The sequence below is a fragment of the Ursus maritimus genome, unplaced genomic scaffold (genome assembly GCF_017311325.1).
Source record: "Ursus maritimus isolate PB19 unplaced genomic scaffold, ASM1731132v1 scaffold_35, whole genome shotgun sequence".
NCBI lineage: Eukaryota > Metazoa > Chordata > Mammalia > Carnivora > Ursidae > Ursus > Ursus maritimus.
In genome coordinates, this window is record NW_024426119.1 from 15341079 (window position 1) to 15368804 (window position 27726).

At 48.3% G+C, this 27726-nt stretch overlaps 1 protein-coding gene across 1 annotated transcript in view; it reads left to right on the top strand.

The window, feature by feature from the left end:
* Positions 1-27726, top strand: part of MYO1E (myosin IE) — a 188770-nt gene that overhangs the window by 136800 nt on the left and 24244 nt on the right. The window contains exons 16-22 of the mRNA XM_008706040.2: positions 1413-1494; positions 6156-6262; positions 12623-12721; positions 19635-19779; positions 23426-23540; positions 23752-23921; positions 24005-24150. Of these exons, the coding sequence (XP_008704262.1) occupies positions 1413-1494; positions 6156-6262; positions 12623-12721; positions 19635-19779; positions 23426-23540; positions 23752-23921; positions 24005-24150 (864 nt within the window). The remainder of the gene's footprint in view (positions 1-1412; positions 1495-6155; positions 6263-12622; positions 12722-19634; positions 19780-23425; positions 23541-23751; positions 23922-24004; positions 24151-27726) is intronic.

A 27726-nucleotide genomic window follows, 5' to 3' on the forward strand; every position in this document is an offset into this window, starting at 1 on the left:
AAGTGGGAGCTGCCCTTGGAGGCCATGTTACTCAAGTTGTTGTAAGATTAAGGTGAACTTCCTTAGTTAACAGCCCTGCGCCTGACAATTTTCTAAGAAAACCGAGCATGCTTTTCAGGCTTTGGCCGGAAGTTGTTCTTCTCCATTTCATTCTCTTCCCCTCCCCGCCTCCCACTTTCCCTGGCCCTCATCTCTCTGTGCCGTACTTCCCTGAGCTCACGCCCTCAGCTTTGGAGCTCCCGAATTGGTTTTCATTTGAAAACTCAGAAAATCGATTTGCTCCTCTCTTAAAAAGGTCAGCCGCAAGTCCTGCCTCGTGGATTTTTATGCCTGTCAGGTGCAGACATGCTTTCAGATTTTATTTGAATTATTAAAATTCAATTTGAGAGCCGAATTTGAGAGCTGTTGACACATCCACGTAAACTCCTGTCCTATAGACACGGACTATTGTTTATTAAACACATTTGCTGCAAAAATCTATAATCGCGTCTGGTCAAGTTAAAAGTAGATTGTGAGGAGACTTCCTAGAAAATTCGAGATGGCTCCAGAGCCATTTAGGAGGAATTGAATTTGAGTGTCCGATTGCTGGTTTACATGGATGACTTAATTCGGTCAGCACATATTGTCAGGCACCCACTGTGTGCCGGGCTGTGTTCCAGGCACGAGGGGCACTGAGTTTGCCAGGACATCGTCCCTGCCCCGTGTCTTGGTGCATACGAACAAATGCAACTCGATTGGAGCGACTAATGAAAATCTGTTCAACAGGCAAAGGACTGGTGAATTACTAGTGCTCCGCTTAAAATGACTTGTACTCAAAAGCACAGTTTGTCAGCATTTTTGGCAGGGGTGAGAGGCACGGTGTACTACTGGCATCGAGTAGGCAAAAGTCACCAATGCTGCAAAATATCCTACAATGTATAGGGCAGCCTACCCCTCCCCACCTCTCCAAAGAATTCTCCAGCCCCAGATCCCAGTATCAGTAGCGCCAAGGTGGAGGAACCCTGCCTTAGAGCAGAATCTGCACTGGATCTCAACAGTTCATACACACACCCGAGCTCCAGTCTGTCTTACTAATCTTAACTCAGCAAACCCGTACTGACCCCCTCCATGTGTCCTCTGGTCAAGGTGTACCTCGGTTCCAGTGAGTGGGCAAATTCGAAAGGCAGAGTTTTAAAATGTATTTTCCAGGCTTAGATGCTAAGAACCTTAGATCTTAGAATTCTTCCTCTGTTGCTCTTGTCCACTGCTAATTTCCCTGGGTCACACCTTGATGGCTCGTGCTTTGAGCCCAATGGCCTTTCTGGAGCCCAGGTTATGTGCTTCTGGCCCTCCTTTCCATTCTCCACGGAAGCAGGCTTTCAGCCCCCAAGGTACCCACTGATTGCTAATCCGTTCTCTTTCTCCCTTTCCAGACCTTTTATAAAGTCCTTATTTCCGGAAAATCTGCAGGCTGACAAGAAAGGGCGCCCAACTACTGCCGGGAGCAAAATAAAGGTTTGTTCTATTTGGGGAGGTAGGGTTCTCTAGGAGTCGGGAACTGCACCCCGGGCCAGGATGAGGTCAGTGAGCTGCAACAGCCTGGTTACGGAAGATGCCCAGAGGTAGTGCTGCTGCTTGAAAAAAAGGGACAGGGCGCAGGCCGAATTTGACTTGGGCTGTCCTGAAACCCCAAACGGATATTACATACCTCATAGCTTCATACTCAGCAGATGATAATCAGCTACTTTCTAAGAGGAAATGGTTGTAATCAGAATCTGGAATCAGAATTCACATTAAACGATCAGAGAAAATTTTAGGATGGCGAGCCACGTTTTAGATTTTGATGACCTTTTTCCAGACTGGACCCCAACACTTGCTGATTACAGAACTTCACGTACCTGGAGTCCTCCTGGGTCTCACGGGGGCAATTTATGCCCCCTCCCCACTGGATGTTACAGACCCCTCCTTTCTGCAGATTATGGGCACATCTGGCCCCATTGTGTCTTGACTAGGAGTTCCTCCCGTGGTTTTGGGGGAGCCCCTGTGGAGAGTGCACTGTGTCATCTCAGCCACTGTGTGATGAAATTCATTGTCCCTAATTACACTCAGAATTTAGAGGTTGTGTCAAACACACTTAATCATGTAATTCTGTGAGAAAGTCACTATTTTTAAAAAAATCATACCAGTTAAGTGCCACCCCAATTTTATAATCCGTAGGATCATCGAATGATTAACAGTAGGGCTCGGGGCGTGGCGGTGCGTCCATTGCACGTGTTGAAATCCCAGCTCTGGCTTTCATTACCTGTGATTGCCAGCAAATTGCCTCAACTCTCGGGGCCTCTTTTGCTTCATCTGTAAGGTGGAGATCTGTGTACCCATCTCAAGGGGGGACTGTGGTCTTGAATTCGAGGATCCATCTAAGGCACGTAGCGCGCTGCCCGGGACGTCACACACACGATGTACTGGGTCTCCTGTAAGCTCTGCGCGTGTCGGCGCCCCCTCCCTGGCTCTGTACTCGGAGACCCTGCTCCACCGCCACAACGCCGGCCGTTGGACACCACGGTGGTTGTGGTCTGTTCTTGTCGCTGGCTCTCTGAGCGTTTCCGGTACGGCAGCCTGCCTCCCCAGCCCCTGAGGGCAAGAACACTGGCTGGAGTAAAGGAAACGATCGGTCATCAAAAGCTCATAGCAATGAGAAGATTCCAGGCAGGAGTAGCCTTCGGGTTTGGAGGAGGAAGGTAGACGCGAGCTTGGTTTTGAGCTAGAGGGTAGAGTCCTCTGGGACTAGGGACAATCCTGTTCAGAGTGCCAGAGACGTGTGGTCGCCCGGGGCCGGTCTCTGGATGGGGTTCACTGGGGCAGGGAGTCCACGGCAGAGAGCAGATGCCATTCTCGTGAGGCCCCAGATAGTAATGTCTGTGCGAAGCTTCTGACTCATGCCTTTACTTCAAAGTCCTGGATAAGGATTAGCTCTGGGCTGGAAAATCTAGTCACAAGACTGTCACGTTCAGATCCAAGGGCCCAGATCATCAAGGTTACAGTGACTCACTTTCAAGTGGTCTGGATTCTCAGTCGAGCTTATTCCCTATAAAACAGAGGGTGGAGGTAGAGGCATTTTTCTCCTTGTTGGAAGACTTAACCTCTTTCTTCATGTTCTTGTCTAGTTGAATGCTCAGAATTGCCACCTTCTGGGTCTACTCAAAATGCTCAGGATTGCAGGGACTGCAAAGCCGGCTGTTGTCTGGGGAAGTCAACCTCAAGTCAGCCAGCTTAAGTAGGATTGTAATACTGTCCATATTCTCACCCCCGGGCGTCCCCTCCTTCATGGATTGACCCGTGTCCATCTGATGCTTTGCCTCCACGTAGGAATGAAATCCTCCCTGTTGTGTAATCCCCTCTAGAACACCTCTTAGAGACACATAGCCGTGGCTAATTTCTTAGACCTCTCGTATCCACAGTATTTTGCAGATCTTAAGTATCATCTTAACGATATCCCTGAAGTGCACACATTTAAAGGGACGTGGAATTCCTTGAAGGTGAAATTAATTTAGCGTTCGAGGTAGTTTTCGTGTTGGGTATACTATTATATTCTAATTCGTTAAAATTCAAACTGATCTGTAGGATCTAATTAATATTCATTTGGTGAGAACTCTGTTTTCTTATTTATAAATCATACTATGCTATATTTAATAGCACTTACTGAGGTTGAGTTTTCACTAAATTCTATATTGTTGTGGTGAGAAGGGACCAGTTTTGTAATGAGAGTCAAGGAGCAACACTGTGGGAAATTGCACTGAGCTCAGCACTGCCCAGGGGGCCGGGCCTGCGGCTTCATCTACGAGACAGCCGACTCTGGAGGAGTGGATGTGTCAGGAGGCGAAAGCATCATGCAGGGACTGGACTCGTTGGCTTTTAACGTCTTTTCCCACTTTCAGGTGACGATATTAGACGTCTTCTAGTTCAATCCACTTCGTTTACAGATGGGGAAACTGAGGCCCAGAGAAATTTAGTGATTTGTCATGTAGCTTGCAAATAGTAGAGGCAGAACCCCAGCTCAGGCTTGCTAGTAATCTGTGTTGAAGGTGGAAGAACAGGGAACCTTCACCCTCAGCCTTTTCTCACTGTCCTGTCTGCGTATTTTGCCTTATGCTTCTGTTGGGCAAGTGCCTTTGGTAGCCTTCTGTCCTCACTCCTGGACTGTTCCTGTCTAGAGTCTGGATAAATCCAGTTGCTGCTTCCCAACCACCTCAGGAGACATCTAAAGTTGACCCATAGCTGAATTCAGGAAATTTGGATGGTCAGAGTATATTCCTATTTGCCGAACTGATTTTTTTCCCCACAACCTCAAGGCTTTGTCTACTCCTCACTCATTCTGTTAACTCCTCGTCTGTCACACCGAACTATCTCCTGTCTTCCTCGGGAAGGCAGGAGAGCTTTGTGGCTAAGGAACAGACTTGGGATGCTGCACGCTTCAGTTCAAGCCTCAAGGCTTGTCATTAAGTGCGCCATCTTGAGCAATACTTTATCGCCATCTTGAGCAATACTTTATTTCTTTAGGGTGCCATTTCCTTGCCTAAAAAAATCAGAATAGTGATAATAATATCACTTAGAATCGTGAGGCAGAAATGAGAGGGTCCATGTCTTCGCCCCTCGTGCACGTTCAGTAAGTGTCATCCCGTTACTGCTTGGAGCTAGGGAGACCCGTGTCAGGTTCCAGGTCACTCAGTCACGCTTGCCCCCTCTCCGCGCTCACACTAAGGTGAAAAGAAGGTGTGCTGTTGAAAGCTTAGGACGGAGGAGTCTGCCAAGTCATTCTTGGAAATTAAAAAGGTTTGATAAAATTAAAATATAAAAAATAAAAATAAGTTTGGGGACTGAAAAAGCAGCTTTGCTATGAGCAGGCCCTGCCCAGCCCCACCTCCTGTGTTGCAAAGATCATCAGATTTGTTCTCAAATACAGTCGACATCGACAGAGGAGATGGGAGTCCATTTACTTTTCCACTGTAGGGCTTTGCGTTGACCGTACCATCTTTGCAGCTTTGTCCTTGCTGCTAAGCATTGCAAAACATGCTATATTCTGCACATCTAAACAGAACATAATTCACCAGTGAACATCTTGCTTTGAATATACTCAACAGTTTTTCTCAAGGGTTTCAGATTTCCCAAACCCATGAAAACAGCAAAGCCCTAATTGCGAGAGGGCTGTCTCCTGCAGGCGGATCTCTTCTGCTTGGTCATGGTTTTCTGGTTTTCGAGAGCCCTTCTCTCTATTTTCCTTTAGAGGTTTTCTCTCTTCACACTGATTCGCTCGGGAGGAGAGTTCGCGTGGGCCCCCTCCTCGGTCCCACAAGGGCTCAGCTGCGTGGTGGTGGGAATGCTGATGTGGGCCTTGCTCCTGTTTCTTCCGAGTCGGAGATGCTCAGGATGTGAAATGCATCATAAGCAATTCCAGCTTTATTTACGTGGCTTTCTCTGCCTGAGCTCAGTTTCCTTTCGGGAACCCAGTACGCAGGTGGTGAGAGAGGATTTCATATGAGTATTTGGTGAAGGAGCAGGTTACCTACCTCTCAGAAGGCAGGTTTGTAAAAGGACGTGCTGAGGAAGGTGAATGAAGTGAGATTTTTGATGTATCCCCCACCTTTTATGAATTTCCATCATTTTAATATGGTGATTCTTCATTGGTTGGATTGCCCAGAAAGACAGTACAGGGGCCTTTGATACTTTATTTTTGCAAATCATTTCTCCTCCCCGCCCCGCCCTGGCACCAAAAAAAAGTTTATGAGAACCTTGTGTTTGCAAAGGCCCTCAATCAATATAAACTTAATTTGTTAATAACTGGCATGCTTCCTTGTTTCTCATGAGAAGAACTGTATGGGAAGATCTACTGGTTTTGTTGTGTTGCTTTATTTTATTAACAATACGAAAAAGACCTGGTTGTTTTCAAAGATCTAATTTCAAACCCGTGCGTGTTAAAATCATCATGTTAAAATCATCATAAAAGTCAGTAGAGCCTTAGGAAAGGAAGTAGACCAGAGGCAAGCTTCATGAGCAAGTTGTCACGAAGGTGAATTCCTAGCTGTCTGTTTCTGCACTGGAGTTTCACAGCTCCCCTTTGAACGTCGGTCTGCTTGAGAGAAGGTTCCATGTTTCTGTCCGATGTTACTCTTCCTTTCTAGAAACAAGCCAACGACCTCGTGAGCACCCTGATGAAATGCACGCCACACTACATCCGATGTATAAAACCGAACGAAACCAAGAAGCCCAGAGACTGGGAGGAAAGCAGGTACGATCAAGACGGCAGACGGGGAGGCTGAAGCCAGCTGAGGTGGGCCCCCACAAGTTCCCTCTGCTCAAGACGTGCTCCCCGATGCCCAGGGCAGAAGCAGGTTAAATGGTTTTCAGATGCGTTTCACGTCCTTGTGTCTTAACTTTTTCATGACAAACGAGGCCTCCCCCCCTACTTGTCTTTTCCTAAAATGTTACCAGTGCCATTCAGGTCAGAATTAGCAATTTATACTGTTGATCTTGGCTAGTCTGGGGACAGACGGGGGAAAAAAAAACACCTTAATACTGCAGAGTCAGGATGGTTTTAAAATTAGTTTGAGGCCCTGTGTAGACATTCTTAGTCTACTTAGCTCCTTATTGGTACCCACAGGATGGGGCCTCGCATGCTCAGCTCAGGGTTCAGAGTGAAGGTATAAAGAGCTGGTTACAAAGCAGCGTGTCATTTACTGTTGCCTTTGGGGGTCCCGGGGGCATACGCTAGGTTCGGTACCTGCCCCTGACGACTGACCGTGTTCCTGAGCGGAGTGGTGACTCCCGCTGGAGGGAACAAGCCCCAGGGAGGCTTGTGACGTATGGCATGCTGCCAGCCCTCTCGCCTCTGAGTCCTGAGGAATCCTGGGCCACCATTCCTCCTACAGCTGGCATTTAGGGATGTGGCCTGTGCAGGTTGGAATGGGGGTGTTGAGTGGGAAAATGTTAAGGAAGACTAGAGAATACAGGTTTTTTTTTTTTTAAAGATTTTATTTATTTATTCGACAGAGATAGAGACAGCCAGCGAGAGAGGGAACACAAGCAGGGGGAGTGGGAGAGGAAGAAGCAGGCTCATAGCGGAGGAGCCTGATGTGGGGCTCGATCCCAGAACGCCGGGATCACGCCCTGAGCCGAAGGCAGACGCTTAACCGCTGTGCCACCCAGGCGCCCCTAGAGAATACAGTTTTATCCAACGGGGGGATCCATGGGCACATGGGGAGCAGGACTGAGGCAAGGCGTTACGGTGATTGGACGGGAGGGAGGAGCCTGCCATTGTCACCCGACGGTCAGATCCCTGGACGGGAGCGTACAGAATTACTGTCTTTTTTTCTTTTCTCTCTTGGAGAAAAGTAGATAGACTCAGGTGTCCAGTGACATAGCAAGGTTAAGCTCCATGACGGCAAGACCAGGAGGGAAAGTCATGGCTGCAGCCACCCCGCCGAGAGACGTGTGTGGGTCCGTTCCCACCCTGCCGGCGTGATCCTTTCTGAGCGCGGCAGGCGGAGGAGACCTGGTCCGCTACAAGAGGGAATTCACTGTCGGCCGGTCGTTGTTCGTGTTTTGCCACTTCATGGGCGGCCTGAGTCTGTTTTCTCACCTCACGGTGCTGCAGGACGTAGCAGCCGTCCGTTTCATCAGTCCGCAGTATTCTGAGGAAGCTCGTCAGTAGAGACACGCTCCCTCGAGTGTCGCTTCTGTCGAGTGGCTGACCGTGATTCCCCGTAAACACCGTCCGGTCACGAGCGACCCGCTGCCCCTAGCTGATCGGTCCAGCTTCCGATGGCTCTGGCTTTATTAGCAAGCTCTACAGTCCTTCTCTCCGTCGGGGCGACCTAGTCCGACATCTCTAATCTGCCCGAATAGTTATTCTCATGACTTTTCCGTCTGACAGCTTTTGTGTTCGCTCCCAGCAGTCGTCACGGTTCCCTGCAGTCTCCTCTCCCACTGCAGTTCCTCCGGAGGAACCGGACGTGGAATCTGACCATCCCCCTTCTTGGTCATTCCCCTGGATGTACTTAATTTGCCTTCTGCTTTTCTGAAACGTGTCACTCAGTTTCTCCTTTGAGGCTAAGAGGGTAGTGGCACCATCACCTCTTCCCACCTGACGATAGAAAATGTCTATTTATCCTACACTAGTCCTCAAGCTTGCGGATGCCCGAGTGTCCCTTAGAGGCTCGTGAAAACTCCGGTTCCTGGGCCCTGCTTCTAGAGATGCTGATTCAGTGGGTCTGGGTGGGGCCCAGGAATGGGCATTTGTTAAAGATTTATTAGAGAGAGAGAGAGCATGAATGGGGGGAGGGGCAGGGGGCAAGCAGACTCCCCACCGAGCAGGGAGCCCGATGCAGGGCTCCATCCCAGGACCCTGGGATCATGACCTGAGCTGAAGTCAGACGCTTAACGACTCAGCCACCCAGGCGCCCCAGGAACGTGCAGTTTTGAGAAGCTCCTCGGTGCTGCTCGTGTGGGGGGTCTGGGCCTGGTACTTTGACAACAGCTGATCCACAGCAAAGAGCCGGCCTGGGATTTGGAAGGACCGTAGCGAGGTGCTGGCCTGTCACTAGTGGTTTGAGAGAGAGACTTCATCTCCTCAGTCCTCAGTTTCTTCCTCATTAAACTAAGAGGGTCGGTTCAGAATTTGATCTCGTTCAGTCGGACAGAATGTCTCTCCCAGACCTGGGTGAGCTGTCAGCCTGCCTCTGCCTGTCTCTGCGTCACTGCCACGCTCCCCCCTCGCACGTTCACGTGCACACGCGCCGTGTTACATCCTGTGCACGCATACACACACAGTAGAAGAGGGGTGACGTCAGCATCCTCGGAAACCGATTACATCAGCCAGGCTGGCAATGCCCAGATTACGGGATCTTGGAAGCAGAGGTAGTGCTAAGGGGTGTTTTAGGCCACCTGTCCCCCTACTTCAGATCCCATCCAGCTCCCCTTCCAGTCAACATCATCTTAAATGAAAACATCTTGCTCCCCCTACAAATGTAACACCTCCCAGCACACCTCCCTTAGCCCGTATAGATGGCTCTGCTCCAAGTCCCTCGAGTATAGAAGTTTTGCAATAGCTACTGGTCGAACGTTTCCTAGTCCTGATGCTCTCTTCTCATAAAATCCAAACTGAGTCATTGAAATAGCAAAAACTGGAGAAATTAAAACAAAAATACATTTACTCAGTGAATCCCCATAGAATCCCCCACAGTGGTGTTTTCCATTTTATTTATTTATTTATTTATTTATTTATTTATTTATTTATTTATTAAATCCCATCACTTACTTGAATTGCAGTAAGGAACTTCATAACATCCATTCATGTAAACAGGTGTGAAGAAATCTAAGGTATTTGTCGGTCAAGTGTTGATTTATATTGTATATAGGATTGCTTCTTGGGATGCACCCCTCCTCCCCATCCCGGTTTTCAGGTTTATTGTGTGATAGATGGTTTTACTTCTTCTGAGTGTGGGGAGTTAGGGGCTGTGAAAGGGCACTGTGCTTCATTGGCGGGGATTACACGGTCAATTGAAGTTCTCGGTGGACAGGGTTACTCATTCCACAAGTTTACGGGGTGTGGTTTATTTTTCTTTTCCTGTTGAAAATGTGTTTTTGTTTGGCTCTGGCAAAGTTGCCTGCCCTGGGCTCTGAATTGCTGTTCTAGCAGAGTTCTCAGGCCTTGACCTACTTGCATTAACGGCCAAGAGAACCACTGGGCATTGCCAGCCTGGCTGATGTTTACTGAGAAGGGGACAGCACTCCAAGGATATGCAAAAGTCAACTTGGATCCTTTGGTTACATAAAATGCTAAATAGTACAGAATTTGCTAAACTGATCATTCTGTGGAAGAAAATTTCTATAAGATAATTTCCTGGTGATGGAAGTTACTGTGAATGAAACTGTTTTAACATGAGGCATATTCTTTCCTATGGGATTTATGGAAATGAAACGTTTCTACTTGAATGAGTGGGTGAGTGGGTGATGTATTCCCTGCCTCAAAAGCTTGGGATAAAGCCAAAATTTACGAAAAATACTTAAAATGAGCAAATACCTGGGGCACCTGGGTGGCTCCGTCAGTTAAGCATCCGTCTCTTGGTTTCGACTCAGGTGGCGATCTCAGAGCCCTGGCATCGAGCCCTGCATCGGGCTTCTCGGTCAATGGGGAGTCTGCTTAAGATTCTCTCTCTCGGGGCACCTGGGTGGCTCAGTGGTTAAGCGTCTGCCTTCGGCTCAGGTCATGATCCCGGGGTCCTGGGATTGAGCCCCACTTCGGGCTCCCTGTTCAGCAGGAAGCCTGCTTCTCCCTCTCCCTCTGCCCCTGCTTGTGTTCCCTCTCTTAATGTCTCTCTCTGTCTCTGTCAAATAATAAAATCTTAAAAATAAAAAAAAGATTCTCTCTCCCTCTGCCCCTCCCTCTGCTCGTATGCTCTCTCTCTCTAAAATAACATCTTTTTTAAAAAATGACCAAATACCTCTGATTGACACCCTCATGTGTATTTTCCTGAGCAGAGAAAAGGCCAGTGGTGAGTTTTGGATTTGGAGGATAGGAGAAGAGAAAATTATTTTCCTGCATCTGATTTCTGCTTTTATTAACCAGATGTGTGTCATGAATCAGCTGTGGATATTGAATATTACTTCTTTCTATAAACGTTGTTTTAAAAAGTAATTTTCTTGAGGGAGCTGACATTTCTGGATCCTGGTCAAGTAAGATCAGTCAGACTCGAGACTTTTCTTACACTTCCCTCCTTGTGTGACCTCATCCTTCCCGGGGCAGTCCAGGCTGCACCCCCTCTTCCAGATGAGTTTCCCACCTGCTCCTCTCCCACCGCCCTGGGCCACAGCCTTTCCCACCTTTGTGCCTTCGTTTCCACTGTGCCCTCTGCCTTTCCCTCCTCTGCACCTGGTGATTTCAGCTCCTCCTTCCAGACCCAGGCACGTCACCGTCTGAGAATCTCCTCCCTCTGAAAAATCCATTTCTTTCTCAAGTCTCCTGTCCTGGTTTACTTATTGTACCTGTGAATATATTAGCATAATAGCAGCTTTGTGTCATGCATGCCAGGAGCCAGCTCAGAGCTTTACATGGAATGTACCCAGTTAGGCAGAAAGAACTAACGTCACCATCCTCACTTTCCAGACGTGGAAAGTGAGGCATGGAGAGGTTACACAAGGGCAGAGCCAGGGCCATACCGGGAAGCCAGCCCAGAACCTGGCTGTGAGGCCCTGTGCCTCCTGCAACGTCTTCAGCGGGAGCCACACTGTCCGTTCCCGGCTCCCTAGCAGCTTGCGGGGTGCGGTGCAGAGCTGGGAATGTGGCTTGCTGAGAGCCTTGCTGGAGAGCCCAGCGTCAGCCCCGCGTGAGGCTGGAGGAGGCTGCTGCTATTAGCTTTCCAGTGCAGCCGGTCACGAGGGGCCATTCTCGGGGAGCCGTCGCCAGTACGGCTTCACCCCAAATGTACTCAGTGGGGAGAAGGCGGGCTTCGTGCCTGCCGCAGCATGATTTCTCATTTCCCTCCAATACCGTGTTTCCGAGTGTCCGTATTCAACCAGTCCGCAGCACGTATGGCAAAGGCCCCGCTCGCCTCCCCGGTGGACGATCAGAAGCTGGTGGCCGGGATCTGCCACGCGGCTTCCAGGACACTTTGTGTCTCAGGAAGGGGAGAGGCATTTTCACCAGTGCACCCCCCCCCAATCTACTAAGCCCTAATCCCCAACGGACGGGGTGGGGACATTTGCTCTGATGAGAAAATCCCAGGTGAGAACACAATCTAGGAGGACCAGCATCCACTTTCCAAAACCCACTGGCAGTTGTTTACTCTCATAAAAACCAACTAGAACTCTAATTTACATGTGTTACTAGAGCTTTTTTAATTTAGGTCTTTGAAATTATTTCATCTGCCCTTTCTTACGTTGCATTTGAAAAGCTTCGATGTGTTAGGTCTAGAATCACTATTAAATTTAGGTGGAGAACAAAAGTAGCTCTGGTGTCATTTAATTCCAAAGTTAGTCTTTTGAAAAAGGGATACTTTTGTTCATAATTTGAATGATAGGCGTGTGGCTTTTGGTTTTACTGTTTTTTGAAATAAATGTGTAAAGTCTTCGGTAATTGCTGTATTTCACAATAAAATATTTTTTTAATTAATATTATAGAACCCAAGGGTCAGCGCAGACTCTGAACGCTATAAATTACAGTTTGTTTGGTTTTAGAGAAGGGGGGGTGCAGAGGGAAAGGGAAAGAGAGAATCCCAAGCAGGCTCCGTGCCCAGCAAGGAGCTCAATGTGGGGCTCGACCTCACGACCCTGAGATCATGACCCGCGCTGCAATCAAGAGTCAGATGCTTCACCGACTGAGCTCCAGGTGCCCCTGTGGTCTTTATATATATACATTTATATTTATATGTAATTCCGTTGAGTACATTTAAAGATCAGATCGGCTTTATTCAGTGACTCATGAATTGGGCAGCGTCCCATCTAGTCTGTTTGCATAAAATGGAGCTCCTAAATTGTCGTCTTCGTCATGTGTCCCTGCTGCTTGTAATGGGGGGTTTGAGGGGATAGTAGCTAGGAGAGCCAGGCGGAAGAGTTAGCCAGTAACATCCTGGCTCTCTTTTCTCCTGTACAGGGTGAAGCACCAGGTAGAATACCTGGGTCTGAAAGAAAACATCCGCGTGAGAAGAGCTGGTTACGCTTATCGGCGCATCTTCCAAAAATTCCTCCAGAGGTAAGAACCTGGTGACTGTGGACTCTTTTTTTGCTTTCAGCAGGTTCATTGAGCTGTAACTCACCAGAGCATTCACTCCTTGGAAGTATACGATTTTTGGCTTTTACCATATTCATAGAGTTGTGCATCCATCACCAGGTAGTTTGAGGACATTTTCATCACCCCCAAAAGTAACCCCACTTCCCTAGTCACCAACCCCCAATTCTCCCCTCCCCTCCTGCCCTAGGCACACACTTCCTTCCGTCTCTGTAGAAAGAACTTCAGAATATTGCCTTATTCTGGACATTGCGTAGAAATAGAATCTCAGAGTATGTGGCCTCCGGGTCTGGCTGCTTTCCGTCCGCTAGTGTTTCCGGGTCGTCCACACTGCAGTGTGTGTCCGCGCTTCGTTCCTACCCACTGCCCAGTAACACTCGCTTGCACCGATAGCGCGATATCGTGTTACGTTTTACTTGTTCCTCCATCAGCTAACTGATGGGTGTCAGTTTCCGCTTCTTGGCTCCGATGAATAACGGAGAATGCTGCTGTCAACATTCACATACACATTTTCCTGTCGACGTAAGGTTTTATTTCTCTTGGGTGCTTACCTAACAATGGAATTACTGGGTCCTCTGGTAACTCTCTGTTTGACCTTTTCGATGAACCGCGAGCTTGGTTTCCAGCATGGCTGTACCCTTTTCTATCCCCACCAGCAGTGTTCGAGGGTTCCAGTTTATCTGTGTCCTTGCCAACAATTGCTAATATCTGACTTTGATAATACCCATCCTAGTGGGAATGAGGTGGTATCTTGTGGTTTTGATTTCACGTCCCTGATGGGATGATGTTGAGCATATTTCATGTGCTTATTGGCCATTAGAGAAGTGTCTGTTCAGCTCCTTTGCCCATTTTTAAAATTCAGCTATTTGTCCTTTTTTATTAAGTTTAACAATTCTTTTTACCATTGTTTATTGTAGAATAAATCAGTAGCCACCAGTATTTGGTCTGCTTAGTGTAACACGTAAGTTCGGGAATTCATGATAATTGTGACACGGGAAGGTTTAACTTGACCGCCCAAGTTAATAGTATGAAGATGATTTCAGGAAAATAACTTACTTGAGAAAATAAGCTTAAAGTATTTAACCTCAAAATTTTTGTAGAGCCCATGTATAAACTTAAACAGATTTTCACGTTTCCATTAAAGTGTATTTGGCAAGACCTGCACTTTAAATTGCTCTTATTTTGTGCTACTTGTTTTTGAAAAGGATAGAATTTAGTGTCCTTAAAATACTGCATGGTTTTAACTTCCCTTAACGATTCTAAGTTAATGGGATCCCGCTGTATTTTCTATGTCTATTCACTCTCGTTTAAGAGAGAAGGAAGTCATATTTAGCATTTTCATCAGAAAATAATTATATCTCCGGGGTATATAGGTAGAGGAACAGGATGTAAGAATTTTTTTTAAACTCAAATTTTAAGTAACGAAGCGGTAGCAGGCTGAAGAAGAGCTTCATTACGGTTTTTGAAATAGAAAGTAGTGATTCCTTCAGGACTGTCCTGTTTCTTGTGTCCTGAGATTGGGATAGCTGGCCTACAGGTCACCGGTGTGGGAGGTTGTAGGTGGGAGGTCATTGATGTGGGAAGTCGAGAGACGCCTAACGGAAGGGTGGGTCTTTCATACATTAAGCCCCGTTGACTCTGTTTCCACACAGTCAAGATTTCTGGTCATTTGAGAGGCAGACTAGACTAGGCATGAAGCCCACCGTCATGGCTCTCCTGATGAAAGGGCCCACTCCACCTAGAGTGGAAACAGAACTGTATGGAAAGACGTATTTAGGAAGTTGAGAAAACAAGTCTATCAAGTTCTTGCATGACTATAGCAGCAAACATTTGCTGATGAACAGCTGAGATGTTAATTATGAAAGACGACTCTCCTTGAAAGAGATCTAACACTAGCTAGAATGGGCTTTCTCCACCCAGCTTTGGGGCTGGGTGAGTCTCCATCATGGCGCCATCCTGTGCGTGGTGGGGGGCTACCCTCTATCCCTCCCGAGTTGTGACAGCCAAAAGTGTATCCAGATGCTGCTTAATGTCCCCTGCTGGGAGTGGGGTGGGGATAAAGCCAGTTGAGAACCACAGCTTAGGTAATCATTAAAGTTTTTGCAAAACTGCACGTCTTTGACAAATACCTTTTATGTAATTAAGAGAAAAAAATTAAATACGGAAAACGGTGAATGAAAAGTATCCCCTCCATCTTTCCCTAACCCAGAAGGGCCTGCCCTTAACAATTCCAAAGCATTCATCATTTTATCCTCCTTCAGTAGTTTTTCCTGTATTTAAAAACTGTTTAATCTGTGGAGTCTCTCCAATTGCCACTACTCTTGATAACTAATCAGATATTTTTAAGAATTTAAACTTGGTTTTTGGTTTTTTTTTTGGTTGTTTTTTTTTTTTTTTGTGGGTGTTTTGTTTGTTGTTTGGTTGTTTGGTTTTTGAAGAAACTGATTCTGAAAGACCTCGTTCCTTCCGTATTATTTAAAAACAGACAAGCCATTGGGGCGCCTGAGTGACTTGGTCAGTAAGCATCCGATTCTTGATCTCAGTTCAGGTCATGATCTGAGGGTTGTGAGTTCAAACACCGCCATCAGACTTGACTTCCATAAGCAATGCTGTGAGCCTCCACGCTGGGGAGAGCAGGCAGTCCTTGTTCCCCGGCAGGAACATCTGAGCTACCCTGAGCAGGCTGTGTTACGCGTTTGCAGCAGCTCCGTAAATGAGCTGTGAGATGACCTGGTTGGTGGTAACATCCGGGCCTCTGTCGAATGCCGTCCTGACCCCATGCATGAGACTTTCTTCTGCGCCTGACACAGAGTAAACGTTTAGTGAATCTCTTTTGCCCCTTTATGTTGAGGGACTTTGACTGAAGTGATTCTATCCTTGGATGTCTCCCCTCGAGCTCTCCTGCTGTGGACTTTTCCTTTTGGAGGAGACAAGTGGGCAGCCCTGTCTTATACAGCGTGGGCTCTTTTGATGTCCTATATCTTTTGATTTGAGAATGCGAGGAGAGTAATAAAAAAAAAGTTTGGAAGATAATTTGTTTCTCAATAAAAAGTACTCAAAAATGGCTAGCAGGCCATCTGTGTCCATGGGCAGGGAATATTTCCAGAGACAGTGCTGTTTTCCGTGCGGTGTGTGAGTCTGAGATCCTGGTCGTGCAGAATAGGGCCAGAGTCCGCCACTGTCTGTCTTGTCCCGTGATCCTCTGTGAGTAGTTGAACCGTGTCATACCTTTATTCTCCTCAGGGCTGAGAAAAAAGGCTTTGCGCATAAAGTTGCTTTCTAGATGCCCGCAGAAAGCCTGCAAAGTGAGACAGTAAGAAGCTAAGGGAAAAGGATGACGGCCTGTGTGCGCGCCTACTACACCACTCCCTGGGAAGGAAGCCCACAGGTGTGAACAGAGCAGTGGCTCACACACAACCTAGCACTCAGAGAATAGGCTTAGCCAATGGGAAATGGGCCTGTGTGTATGTTCATTTTCTCTCTGAAAAATCCTTTATGTTTATCAAAACCGTCCCTCTTGACTTTGAATCGGAGACTAAAAATCAAAAGATGCCTTAATGTCCCCACTGGTGAACCACGTGCTCTTGAAGTGAGTCCTGCGCTGCCTCCAGGAGGAACACCGTATTCGCCACCCCCACTACAACTTTCACGTCCTTAGGAAGGGTCAAAAAGCTGTTAGAAATGGCAGCCACGGGGCGCCTGGGTGGCTCAGTCATTAAGCGCCTGCCTTCGGCCCAGGGCGTGATCCTGGCGTTCCCGGATCGAGCCCCATGTCAGGGTCCTCTGCTGGGAGCCTGCTTCTTCCTCTCCCACTCCCCCTGCTTGTGTTCCCTCTCTCGCTGGCTGTCTCTCTCTGTCGAATGAATAAATAAAATCTGAAAGAAAGAAAAGAAAGAAAGAAAGAAAGAAAGGGCACCACTTTGAGTTTCGGCTAGTGAAAATATCTGTAAATTCTCAGAAAACAACTTTTCGAGCTAGGCAGCACATGCCCCTTACTGTGGCTGGAGAAATAAGTCCAAATGTGGGTCCTAATTCTTAGGGGGAAAAAATCTGATAGGAACATAAGAGCTTTCTAAAATTTATCTTATGGCCCCATTTACATTCCCCACAAACATACTTGCCTTGACCTTGACCCAGCCTCTCAGAATGTGGGGAGTAGGGAAAGGGGACATCAGTGAGGAAAGTCAGTCCATATCCTGGGCAAGCGAGATCAAAGAATAGAAGGCTCAGGAAAACATGGGGTGTCAAGAGTGTCCTACGAGCTGCCAAGACTTCTGTGTCCTTGAATATCAGAAACATCCTCCACTCCAGTGCCAACAGCTAGAGGTCACTGGGGTCAGGGCTGCATTTCCTCTGAGGAGGAAACGTTCATTGGTCATCTGAGATAACAAGGAGCCCATGACCCGCCAGTCAGAGGCGAAGAGAACAGCCAGTACACAGGCCTTGAGATGAAATGTTGGCAGAGTTGGGTCTCACACTGAAAGTACTTGCTGAGAGGCATGTAAGCTATAATCCTCACCTCGCCAAAACTACCACAGGCACGGCGTAGGCAGCACCCATGGCCTTCTGCCACCCGTTCCCAGCAGCACGTCCTGGAGAAGGACAAGTGAACTGGGGTGCTTCCTTAGTGGGAGAGCCTTATATGAGAATTGGGCCCTGGTCTCCCCAGTGAACACAAAAGGAAATGAGGAAGGCACCTCAGGCTTCAGGAAAGCAAGGGGGCCACAGCCATGGTCCGTAGTCACAGGGCCCTGGGAACACCATGCAAACCCCACGTCTTGCCCAGACCCAAACTATTAGAAGCCTTGCCTTGTCAGCTAAAGGGAGAGAAAGTCCCTGCAAAACAACTTCCTTCCTATAAAAAAATTGACGAGAAATGCAGCGCCATTTTAGTAGGGGTGGGGGTATGTGAATTGCAGAGAGCTGCCCGTTTGCAGCTGTGCGGTATGGACACTTGCTTTTAGAATTTTGATTAGGTGGACCCAAGCAGAATTGTACTCTTAGAGACTTATCACCTTGGAGGCCTGGTTTTTTCTTCTCTCATAGCCTGCATGAATTTTTCTCCATCCATTTAGATTGCCAGTACATTCCGACCTTTCAGCAGGTCCTCCAGTGGCATCTAGAAAGGCTCTGCTATCCATCGTTTATATGTGACTTCTTTTGTTTGACTTCATTATGCATGAAATATATTCATGCAAATGGATGGCTTCAACGAGGTATTTTCTAGTTCTTTTTAATCTCTCATTAGGGAACAGTAGGGTTTGCTTCTCCAAGACATTTAAGACATAAGCAAAGCATGGGTATTTGGAAGGAGCAGAGAGGGTCCCTAGAATCACCTTAGTCCCAGCCAACCAACCCTAAGGATGATAACCTATGTCTGTCCTCTTAGTGAGCTCTGGATCCTGAAGGCATGGCGGCTCTTAGATCAAGATTCCTTTCTCCCTTCGGTGCTATAAGTCAGTCTAATCCTGGTAGAAGCTTCTGGAAACAAAGCGCCTGGCTTCTCTAGAGGTCTGGAGCCCGTTCGTTGCCTGTGTTCTGGATGTGCCTACACAAAGGCCATGCCTCCAGCTTTCCTTCTACACGTCTCTCTGATTCCCCCCTCCTTTCTTTCCTTCCTTCCACCGTAAGTCTTTGGGACCTTCGATATCCGACATCCTGGAGTGTTTCTGTCTCTGGCATGTCAGCCCCTTGCATATTTACCATGTTTGTAGCACAGACGTGTAGTAGACTGTATGGTCTTCCAAAGAAACACATAAGCCACTCCATGGCTTATAGGTAGTGTTGTGATTAAAGACACCGATTGGGGTTCACATCTCAGCTCTGACAGTTACTAGCTAAGCAGCCGAAGGTGAGTCCCCGTTTTCCTCTGTTTCGTACTCTGCAAAATGGAAAGACCAGCGGAATCAGGTGGCTGTAGGAATAAAATGAGGTCCTACATCTGAAGCACCAAGGACAGCACTTGATGCAGAGAGAGCCCCGTAGACGTTGGCCGTTTGCTGTTCGCGATGACCTCTGAGCCCCGGACACTGGGAAGGTGCGAGATGTGTAGTATGAACTACACGGTGTGGCATCCGTGTGCAGAGCTCTTGTCCTCGTGGAGGAGGCATAAATGAATGAAGTGCAAACGTGAATAGAATTACAAACTATAATATATGCTCTGAAGGAAAAATATAATTTTCTATGAGAGAAACTATTGGGGGGGAGGGGTTGTTCGAATAGTCCAGAAAGGCCTCTCTGGAATGGCCCCTGAAAGGTAGTGCCCTACACTGGAGCCCACCACATGAGGCCTTTGCAGAACGGCACAGCTGGTAGAGGGAACAGCATTGGCCAGGCCCCGAGGAGGGGAAGTTTAGTGCGTGCGAAGAAGAGGCCATCCTCCCAGGAACACGGCGAGTAGGAGAGAACGTAGAGCCAAGGACCAGATCACCTGGGCCTTGGACTCAAGCTGCACAGAATTCCGAAGATGAAAGTGGATACTTTGTAATAACCGCTGCTTATAGGGAGCTTTATAAGACTCTTTGCATTAACTGTTAAGTGCGCAGAAGAAATCGGGAAATCACCACTGAGAAAAGAAGGTTTGATTTTGCCCAAAGAGTGTCACTGGCCACCTTCAGGAGTGCTATTTTTAGATGGTGGTAGAAAGGAAAAGCAGCTTTTCACCGGGGCGTTAACATGGAAACGGTCGGATAGGAAGTGGGGAGGAGGGATGCTCTGAAATGGGAACACCAGACCCGCTGGATTTCTGCAGCTGTCGAGACCCGTGCCTCGGCCCTAGAACAGAGGTGAGTGGGTCTCCAGGACCCCGTGCTACCAGGTGCCTTTGGTGGGTAGTCCTGTCCGAGTCTGACTCTTCTCTCCCCGACCGTCCTCACAGGTACGCCATTCTGACCAAAGCCACCTGGCCGTCGTGGAGAGGGGACGAGAAACAGGGTGTTCTCCACTTGCTGCAGTCCGTCAACATGGACAGTGACCAGTTCCAGCTCGGGAGGAGCAAAGTGTTCATCAAAGCCCCCGAGTCTGTGAGTGCGCGGCTGACCCCCCACCCCCACCCCCGGTCATTGCCCCCTGGTCGTTTCCTCGGGGCCACCCCTCTCCCCGCAGCACCTCTGCTACCCCTCCCCACACACGGCTAGCTGCATTCTCCCCCTGTTCCGTCCGTTGGTGCCTTCGGTGTCCTCTCCCCTGCTCCCGATCTCTGCGTAGGTCGTTCCCCACATCCCTGCTCCTCGGAGCCTCGGAGCACGCAGCAGGTGTAAGAAGTCATCGTACAGTAGCATCCCTTCTTTCTCATTGTCTCTCTCTCATTCTAGATGGTCATCCCCTCTTGTCCCTGTGATGGGCCATTGTGTACTCAGAGCCTCGTACAGAACGTGGCTCATAGCAGGTGCCCACCAGCTACTTATAGTGTCCACTAGTGTCTAAGCTGAAAGGGACTTCTTTGTCCCACACAGGAGGCTTGGGTAAACGTACATCCTTACCTGGGGGACACCAGTTGGGTCATTGACACACGGACAAAGGCTTCCTCCTCGAAGGTAGAACAGAGCTCAGGGTGGGAAGTCTCAGGACTGTATCTTGAAGACCATGAGGGAGCCTGGAAAGAACATTGAGGAGACAGGGAGGAGGAGAAACCTCTGGGTTCACGGAACACGAATATTTACCAGTAAGAGACTCAAACATGCATTTTACAATTCACAAACGTATTAGAGCTCCACAGATTTCTTGGAGAAACTTCTTTATCTTTCCTGATGGGGAGGTGGCCACTGCGAGCCTAATGAACGTCTGTAGGAAGTTCTCAGTTCTTAAGCCGGATTCCTCAGAGCAGAACTCGTCAGTTCTTCTGCCCAGTTAGCTCTGGGACTATGGAATGAAGGCTACTTTCTAAGCTGGAGAAACTTCTGGAACTAACCGAAGTTAGGCATCATCATTTTCTGAGGTTCCTTGAACAATCACAAGACTCCATTTCAGAGTCTATGGTGAACTTGGCAAAATTAGTCATCAGATCAAGGGGAAATAACATGAGAACTGGCAGTGTTGGTGTTAGTGGAAACACTTGAACTTGAGGCAAATCCCTGTCTTCCCGTGAGTTCCCTCTTCTGGAACGGGCCCCACGGCCACTGTTCTACCTCAGAGGATCAGCCTGAGACCCGGAAATGATAATGGCTATAACTGAATGGCTTTAAGAACCATGAAAATTATTAAATAAATAAGTGGCACACATCAATAGAACCCATTTATGAAAAGTGTGTGGTAGCATTTTCCACTCTGAGTTATTTGTAGCTTCTCAGCAATTTCATTTCCAAATATAAAAAGAAAATGTTGTGTCATACACCGTTAAGCAACCCACAGAGCAGTTCCTGTTCTTTCTAAAATGGGATGGAGTGATTTGTCAGTACAATGCAGACCTCCTCTGTTGTTTTATACCCGCTTTTACTTTTGTGTCTTGCTGAATTTTCACATATAATTAGAACAGCCTCAATATTTTTCATATTTTTTTTTCTGATTTAGTGGGGCTGTGAGGTTTTACTTCCAAAGTCAAGGTTTATCTTGGGGTTTGCTTTTCCTTGTCTTCCTCCCAATGCTTTGTTACCATCACCTGACTCTGCTTTTCCCCATCTTTTTACGCACACACACAAACGCATGCGCGCCCGCACCCTCGCCGCTAATCTCTCCCCTCCCCCATCACTCATCCATCCACGTCGAGCCCTGACATTGCGAACACTTTTACAAAAACTGGTTTTTAAAAATCGGCCTTAGGATTTTGTCTTGACTTTTATAGTAAATGTGCTGACTGTACAAAATAACCCATGTGCTTTAAGAACCCACGTTAGACATCGGACACCAAAAGGTCTGGTATGGCTTATTTGTTACATGTGTCCATGATTTGGGGTTTTATTTTTCTCTTTTTTTTCCATTTTTTTCTTGAACCTCCCTCTCACCCCTATGACTTGTGGAAAAAACCTAAAACCCAGCTAGTCGTTGATAATGTATAGGACGTTGGGAATTGCTTGCCTCCTGCTTTCTGAGTCACAAGTGTACTTTCTGTGACACTCCCAAAATAGTTCTGGGAAAGAAGAAAACAAGGCTTACTCAGAAACCCAACACGCAAGATAAGAAAGACCAATGAATATTCTTCAAACAAGCAACCCCAGGGCTCAGATTTTTTTTTTAATTTTTTTTTTAATAATGATTTTTTATTATATTATGTTAGTCACCATACAGTACATCCCCGGTTTTCGATGTAAGGCTCGATGATTCATTAGTTGTGTATAACACCCAGTGCACCATGCAATACGTGCCCTCCTTACTACCCATCACCAAGGGCTCAGATTTTAAACATTCCGTCCCAGTGTGCGACCATGTCTTCCTTTTGTTTTTAGAAATCCGCTCCTAGTGCCTGTTGTCAGCAGCGCTGAAGGCCGCGGAGTGAGGCGGCCCCTTCCCTTTTGAGTCTGAGATGTTGTTTTTGCACAGCTGGTGCTGTGAGAAGCAGAAGCTGAGTGACAGGAGGGGACAGATGTGGCTCCTGAGTATAGACCCAGATAAACAGAGGCAACCAGTCAAGCCTGGCTGCCGTCAAGCCGAATTCACTTGTTTCCTGCTGGAACATTTCTGCCCTGACTTGTCATCATCTTTACTTGTTTTCATTGGTACCTCTTATTCTGTTTCCTGGGGAGTCATGAAAACCACTTCCTAGGTGAACGAGAAAGTTTCCCATCATTTCATGAGTTGATCAAAGGCAGATTTACAAAGACAGACTTGCATGTTCAAGGGAGGAGCTGGCAGGGCCTGGAAGACCTTGGTTCACTTTCCAGACCCACCCAACCTTAGTTCCGGAGATAACAGAAAGAGGTGTCCGGTGTCGTCGCTGATGAGCTGAATGAAAGGAGGTATTCTAGAATATAAATCTAGACTGCTTCCTGAGCCGCAGTGGGCACTCGGCACATTACAGCTGTTTGCTCTCATCTTCGTTATTCCAGAGCTCCGTTGAGGAGAGTAGAGCAGGCAGGACTGTCACGGTGGCCTGAGTGTCAGGACGTGCCGGTGTCTGATATGGGCCTGTAAGCGCCACAGTCTCGGTCCCTCTCGGTGAGCCCATGTCCCCTAATTGCACATCCTAAGCCCAGCTCCAGTTGCGCTGGCTGTTACGCTGTGGCCCAGTGAGTCCTTGGAGACTGTGTGCAGCAGGACGTCGCTACTTTCATGGAACTGAAAGTAGGGCAGCCCTCTTTCCACGGCAGCCCAGTCAGAGCTGGGAACTCGTGAGGAGGCTACACACGGCAGTAAACAACGGCCTCCTCCAGCTCCGTTTGTCTGGCCAGCTAATATCCTCTTGGGATCAAGGCGGGGAACCAGTGGATAAATGGTGAATCACTCATTTGATGCGCACAGATGACGAGCCAGGCAGGGCGCGCGTTGTCAGGGTCGCCTGACGCTCAGACACGGCTATTTTCCATTATGTTTTTTGTGAAATGAAGAAAACAGAAAGACGTTCTAGTGATTGTAAACAATATGCCCTAGTAATCGTGTTTTCACGTTTGTTCATGAGTCTGAGAAGCTGCTTCCCATGTTCTGTCCTTGACTAAAGTGAGTGTCCCTGAAATAACCAAAGAAAGCAACGTTCAGGTCTCGTGAGTTGGCTCACATTTGCCTTCTCTACGTTCACAGCTATTTCTTCTAGAAGAAATGAGAGAGCGAAAGTACGATGGGTATGCGCGAGTGATACAGAAATCATGGAGGAAATTTGTGGCCCGGAAGAAATACGTCCAAATGAGAGAGGAAGGTACTTTGGGTGTTCCGTTTCGTCCATTTAACAAATCTCGAGAACAATTTTGAGCCTAGATGAAGTTACAGGTTCCCTTTACTCTGCGTATAATGTCATGTGTTAAAAACCCTACATCCGTGTAGAGTTTCTCTGTGTATTTCCACACGATTCTCCTCCTCTTTCCGGGGGACTGACGCTCCCATCTTCTCTGTCCTTTCGGTTATTCCAGCCTCAGACCTCCTGTTGAACAAGAAGGAGAGAAGGAGAAACAGTATTAACAGGAACTTCATCGGGGATTACATCGGGATGGACGAGCACCCAGAACTCCAGCAGTTTGTGGGGAAGAGAGAGAAGATCGATTTTGCAGACACGGTGACCAAGTACGACAGGAGGTTCAAGGTACACACTGACCACTGCCCGTTGTGGGGGAAGTTGCCACTCTGACACGTCTGTGCACCTTCTTAAAGCACCTCTCCTTACAGGGTGTAAAGCGAGACTTGCTTCTTACTCCAAAGTGCTTGTACTTAATTGGACGAGAGAAGGTCAAACAGGGCCCGGACAAAGGCCAGGTGAAGGAAGTGCTGAAGCGGAGAATCGAGATGGAGAGAATCTTGTCCGTGTCCCTCAGGTGAGCGGCAAGTGTTGGAGGCACAGGGCTGCCCGTCCCTCCTCATCGCCGCCATCCGCCATTCCAAACGCAGCCTAGAAAGGTCTGGCCGGGTGCCCCAGTTGTGAAAATCATGGTGAAGAGAACTGAGTTTCCTCTTCTTCCCTGAGAAGACCTGACCTTCATAGGTCTCAAGAATGAGATTCCAAGAAGAGCTGGCCAGAAGGCCAGCTAGTCATGGGTTACTCAGATCCTTTGTTCTCATAAAATGTGAGAGAAAAACCTGATATTCGAAACTGAGTGTAACAGCTCTGACTGCAGTGGGGCCAAGGGACCAGAGCCCTGTCTCCAAGCCCACCTCACCCATGTCGAAGACCTAACCCATTTCAAGCCAAAAGCCCAAGCAGAGGTGGCCTTCCACCCATCAGTATTGCTTTTTAGTTTGTTGTGACCATGGATTGTCCTGGGAGGGAAGTGTCTTTAGACGCCTGAAGTTCCTTTTTGCCTGTTTGTGCGTGGACGGATCTCCGTAATCCGTAGCCCTGGAGTCATTGCCAAATGCTCCCTTCAAGCCCAGGTTCACAGGCAAGGGCCCTGGCTCTTGCTGTCAGCACTCGGGCTTTCTCTGACAGAGGGGCTTGTATGTGTGAGGAGACTTCCCTAAATCCTCCCGTGCTCAGATCTCCCAGACTAAGTTCCCTCTGATGAGAGGAAATTCTCCCAGTCCACAGAATCCTCCCAGCCCACAGAAAGCTGAGACAAGAGGAAGAAAGGCCTCTTTGAGCTTAGTAGCTTCCCCCTTGAGTTGCGTCCCTGGACCCTTCCGAGGAGATTGTTGCTTCTGTCAGGGCTGCCATGGCATCAAAAGCAGTGATGTTCTGGCTGCTTATGAACACGTCTTCTGGAATCGGGACACCTCTCAACTCTTATTCCACACAGAAGACAAAACCGCTGCTCTCGGGGAAAAGCCAGGGTTTTGTGCACTCAGGCATCCGACCTACCAGGCTGGAAAGCCTGGCTCCAGTGTGTAATCCAAAACACATTTCAAGTTGGGTCCGTTCTTGCCTGTGTCCCTGTGGTTTCTGATTCTCTCTGTTCCCAGTTTTCCTAATCAAGGGCCAGGTGGTGCTGTGAGGTTAAGTGTTTAAAACACTTGTAAGCAGACGAGTCCATCAGCAGCCATTCTCACGGCCCCACGTCGGGGCGGGGTGGGGGGGGCGGTCAGTGCTGTGGGTTTCAGGGAAGAGCTCTGGGCACAGTCCCGTGTTCGGAAGGTCTGTCTGAGCATTCAGGTCACCGGCTGGGTCACAACCCGAGCTGCGCAGCCTGCTGGCCACACTTCCTGGCTAGCTGGGCTCTGAGGCTGCCCTCATTGTTCCGAGGAACCCCACTGGAGGCTGCTTGTTTTCTCGCATGGGGACCAGCTACACCTGGGCTAAGCGGGGTTAGCCGAAACACGCCGTGTACTCTTGACAGGAGCCGTGGCTGAACGGCAGGGAATCCTAGCTCCGGGGCATATGTGCTCGTTACTCCCGGAGTGCTGATGATTCTTCCTGTTATTATTGCCCAGGCCTGTCTTTAGCCTGCAGACCGCTCAAGCAGTCCTTGATCACAAATAATCATACGTCTGCGTTCGTATCAGCCACTTCGACACTATCTTCTTTGTCTAGTCCTTGAGATTTATCAAGGTGTGTGGGATTTCCCCACTCCAATTTTTTTCCTTTTGTCTTGTCTTCTCTCACAGCCTCTGGGGACACAGTGTCTCACGGCCAAACCACCTTCCTCTGCCTCCTCTCGAGTAGTCACGGTCTGGACGTTGCTCCCTTATGGCCTTTCCTTATTAGTGGATGTAATAAAAGGAGGTACTTAGCCTAAAAGTTACTCTGGCTCTCCGGAAAGAAAGGAGTCTGAGTCACTGTCACTTGTGATCTGTGCATGTTACAGGGCCTCACACTCGCCGAGTGTGACACACTGTTCCCTCATTTCCTCCTTCCGCTGGGTTCGGCCAGGAATCTAAACCAAGTGAGGAATGCAACCGAATGGGTGACGGTACGGCCAGGTTCAAACCCAGAGCAGAAACTGCTACCGGGCCACCAAACGTGTGTGTGTGTGTGTGTGTGTGTGTGTGTGTGTGTGTGTGCGTGTTTGTACACACACACGCTCTCAAAATGCTTCAATACTGGTACAGAGAAGGATTTTAACAGTCGAAATTCAGGGGAAAAGTTGTATCACGTGTGTGTTCGTTGAAGACTGAGGCGTCGTGCTTGACTCCTGGCTGGAACGCTTGCCCGGTGGCTGCTTCTAGTAGAGACCATCCAAGTGCCCGCAGGCTCGGTCTGGGCCACCTTGAGCCCTTACAGTCACTGTGAAAGCAGAACGGGCTTGCGGCTCCCAATCCAGCCAACCGCGCGAAAACAACCAAATGACAGTTTGGGATGAGAGCGCGACTACTTAATATGAAGGATTTAGCATTGATTTCTGGAGGTGTGATCATGGTATGGCGGTTATTTTTTCCTAAAGAGGCTTTGTCTGGGACACCTGGCTGGCTCAGCGGGTAGAGCATGTGACTCTTGATCTCAGGGTTGTGAGTTCGAGCCCTACGTTGGGTGTAGGGATTACTGAAAAAAAATCTTAAAAAAAAGAGGGGGGCGCCTGGGTGGCTCAGTCAGTAAAGCATCTGCCTTCACTCAGGTCATGATCTCAGGGTCCTGGGACTGAGTCCCACATCGGGCTCCTTGCTCAGGGCGGAGCCTGCTTCTCCCTCTGCCTGCTGCTCCCCTTGCTTGTGCTTTCTCTTTCTCTCTCTCTCTGACAAATAAATAAAATCTTTTAAAAATAAAAAAAGAAATCGGGATGGCACAGCAACATGTAGGTGAGACACTGGGTTTCCGGGCCTTGGGGTGTCTGCTCACGTAGGCCAATGGCTGTCAGTTTCTGAAGGATCCTTCAGGAGCTGCTTCTTGACCACGTACTCAGCTGGCTTTGCTCTTATTCGAAACACTCAGTTTGCTGGCACAGCGGCCCCAGGTGTAAGAGCCTGTGTTCTTTGTTCTCGCATTGTAGGTGATGAGAGTGGTACCATCCCATCTCCTACTCGGGGTTCTGTCCAGTGAGGCTTCTAACAGTCCTTGTCATTCCAACAGCTGACCACCAGAGGCCCGAGACCCAAAAGCACATGGCTGCCTGTCTGGGTCGGTAGATTTTCCAATACTTACATGCGATGGGAGAAGCAACCTGTAAGAGGACCTCAGGCAGGTGCTCCCCTGGTCATAGCATTCTTGCCCAGACGCTCCCCTGCGCAGTGGCCTAAATGTGGCAGTAAGAACAGCCTGCTTGCCACTGCTCAGCTGACCTGAAGCATTACTGAAATCTTTACCTGATGTGACCTTTGAACTTTGGGAACCTGCAGACTGTCCACATTTTCTGTTCAGCTCTGGGATTCAAAGGTGAATGAGAACACTGCCTCAAGGAGCTCCCTGTCCTTCTGAAAGGGGGAGCAGACATCTCAGTAGCCAGGTGCCATACAGGGTACTCCTGGGATACAAAAGGCGGGAATGAGCCATCTCCCCTCCTTCCCTAGGGGGCCAGTGTTGAGGC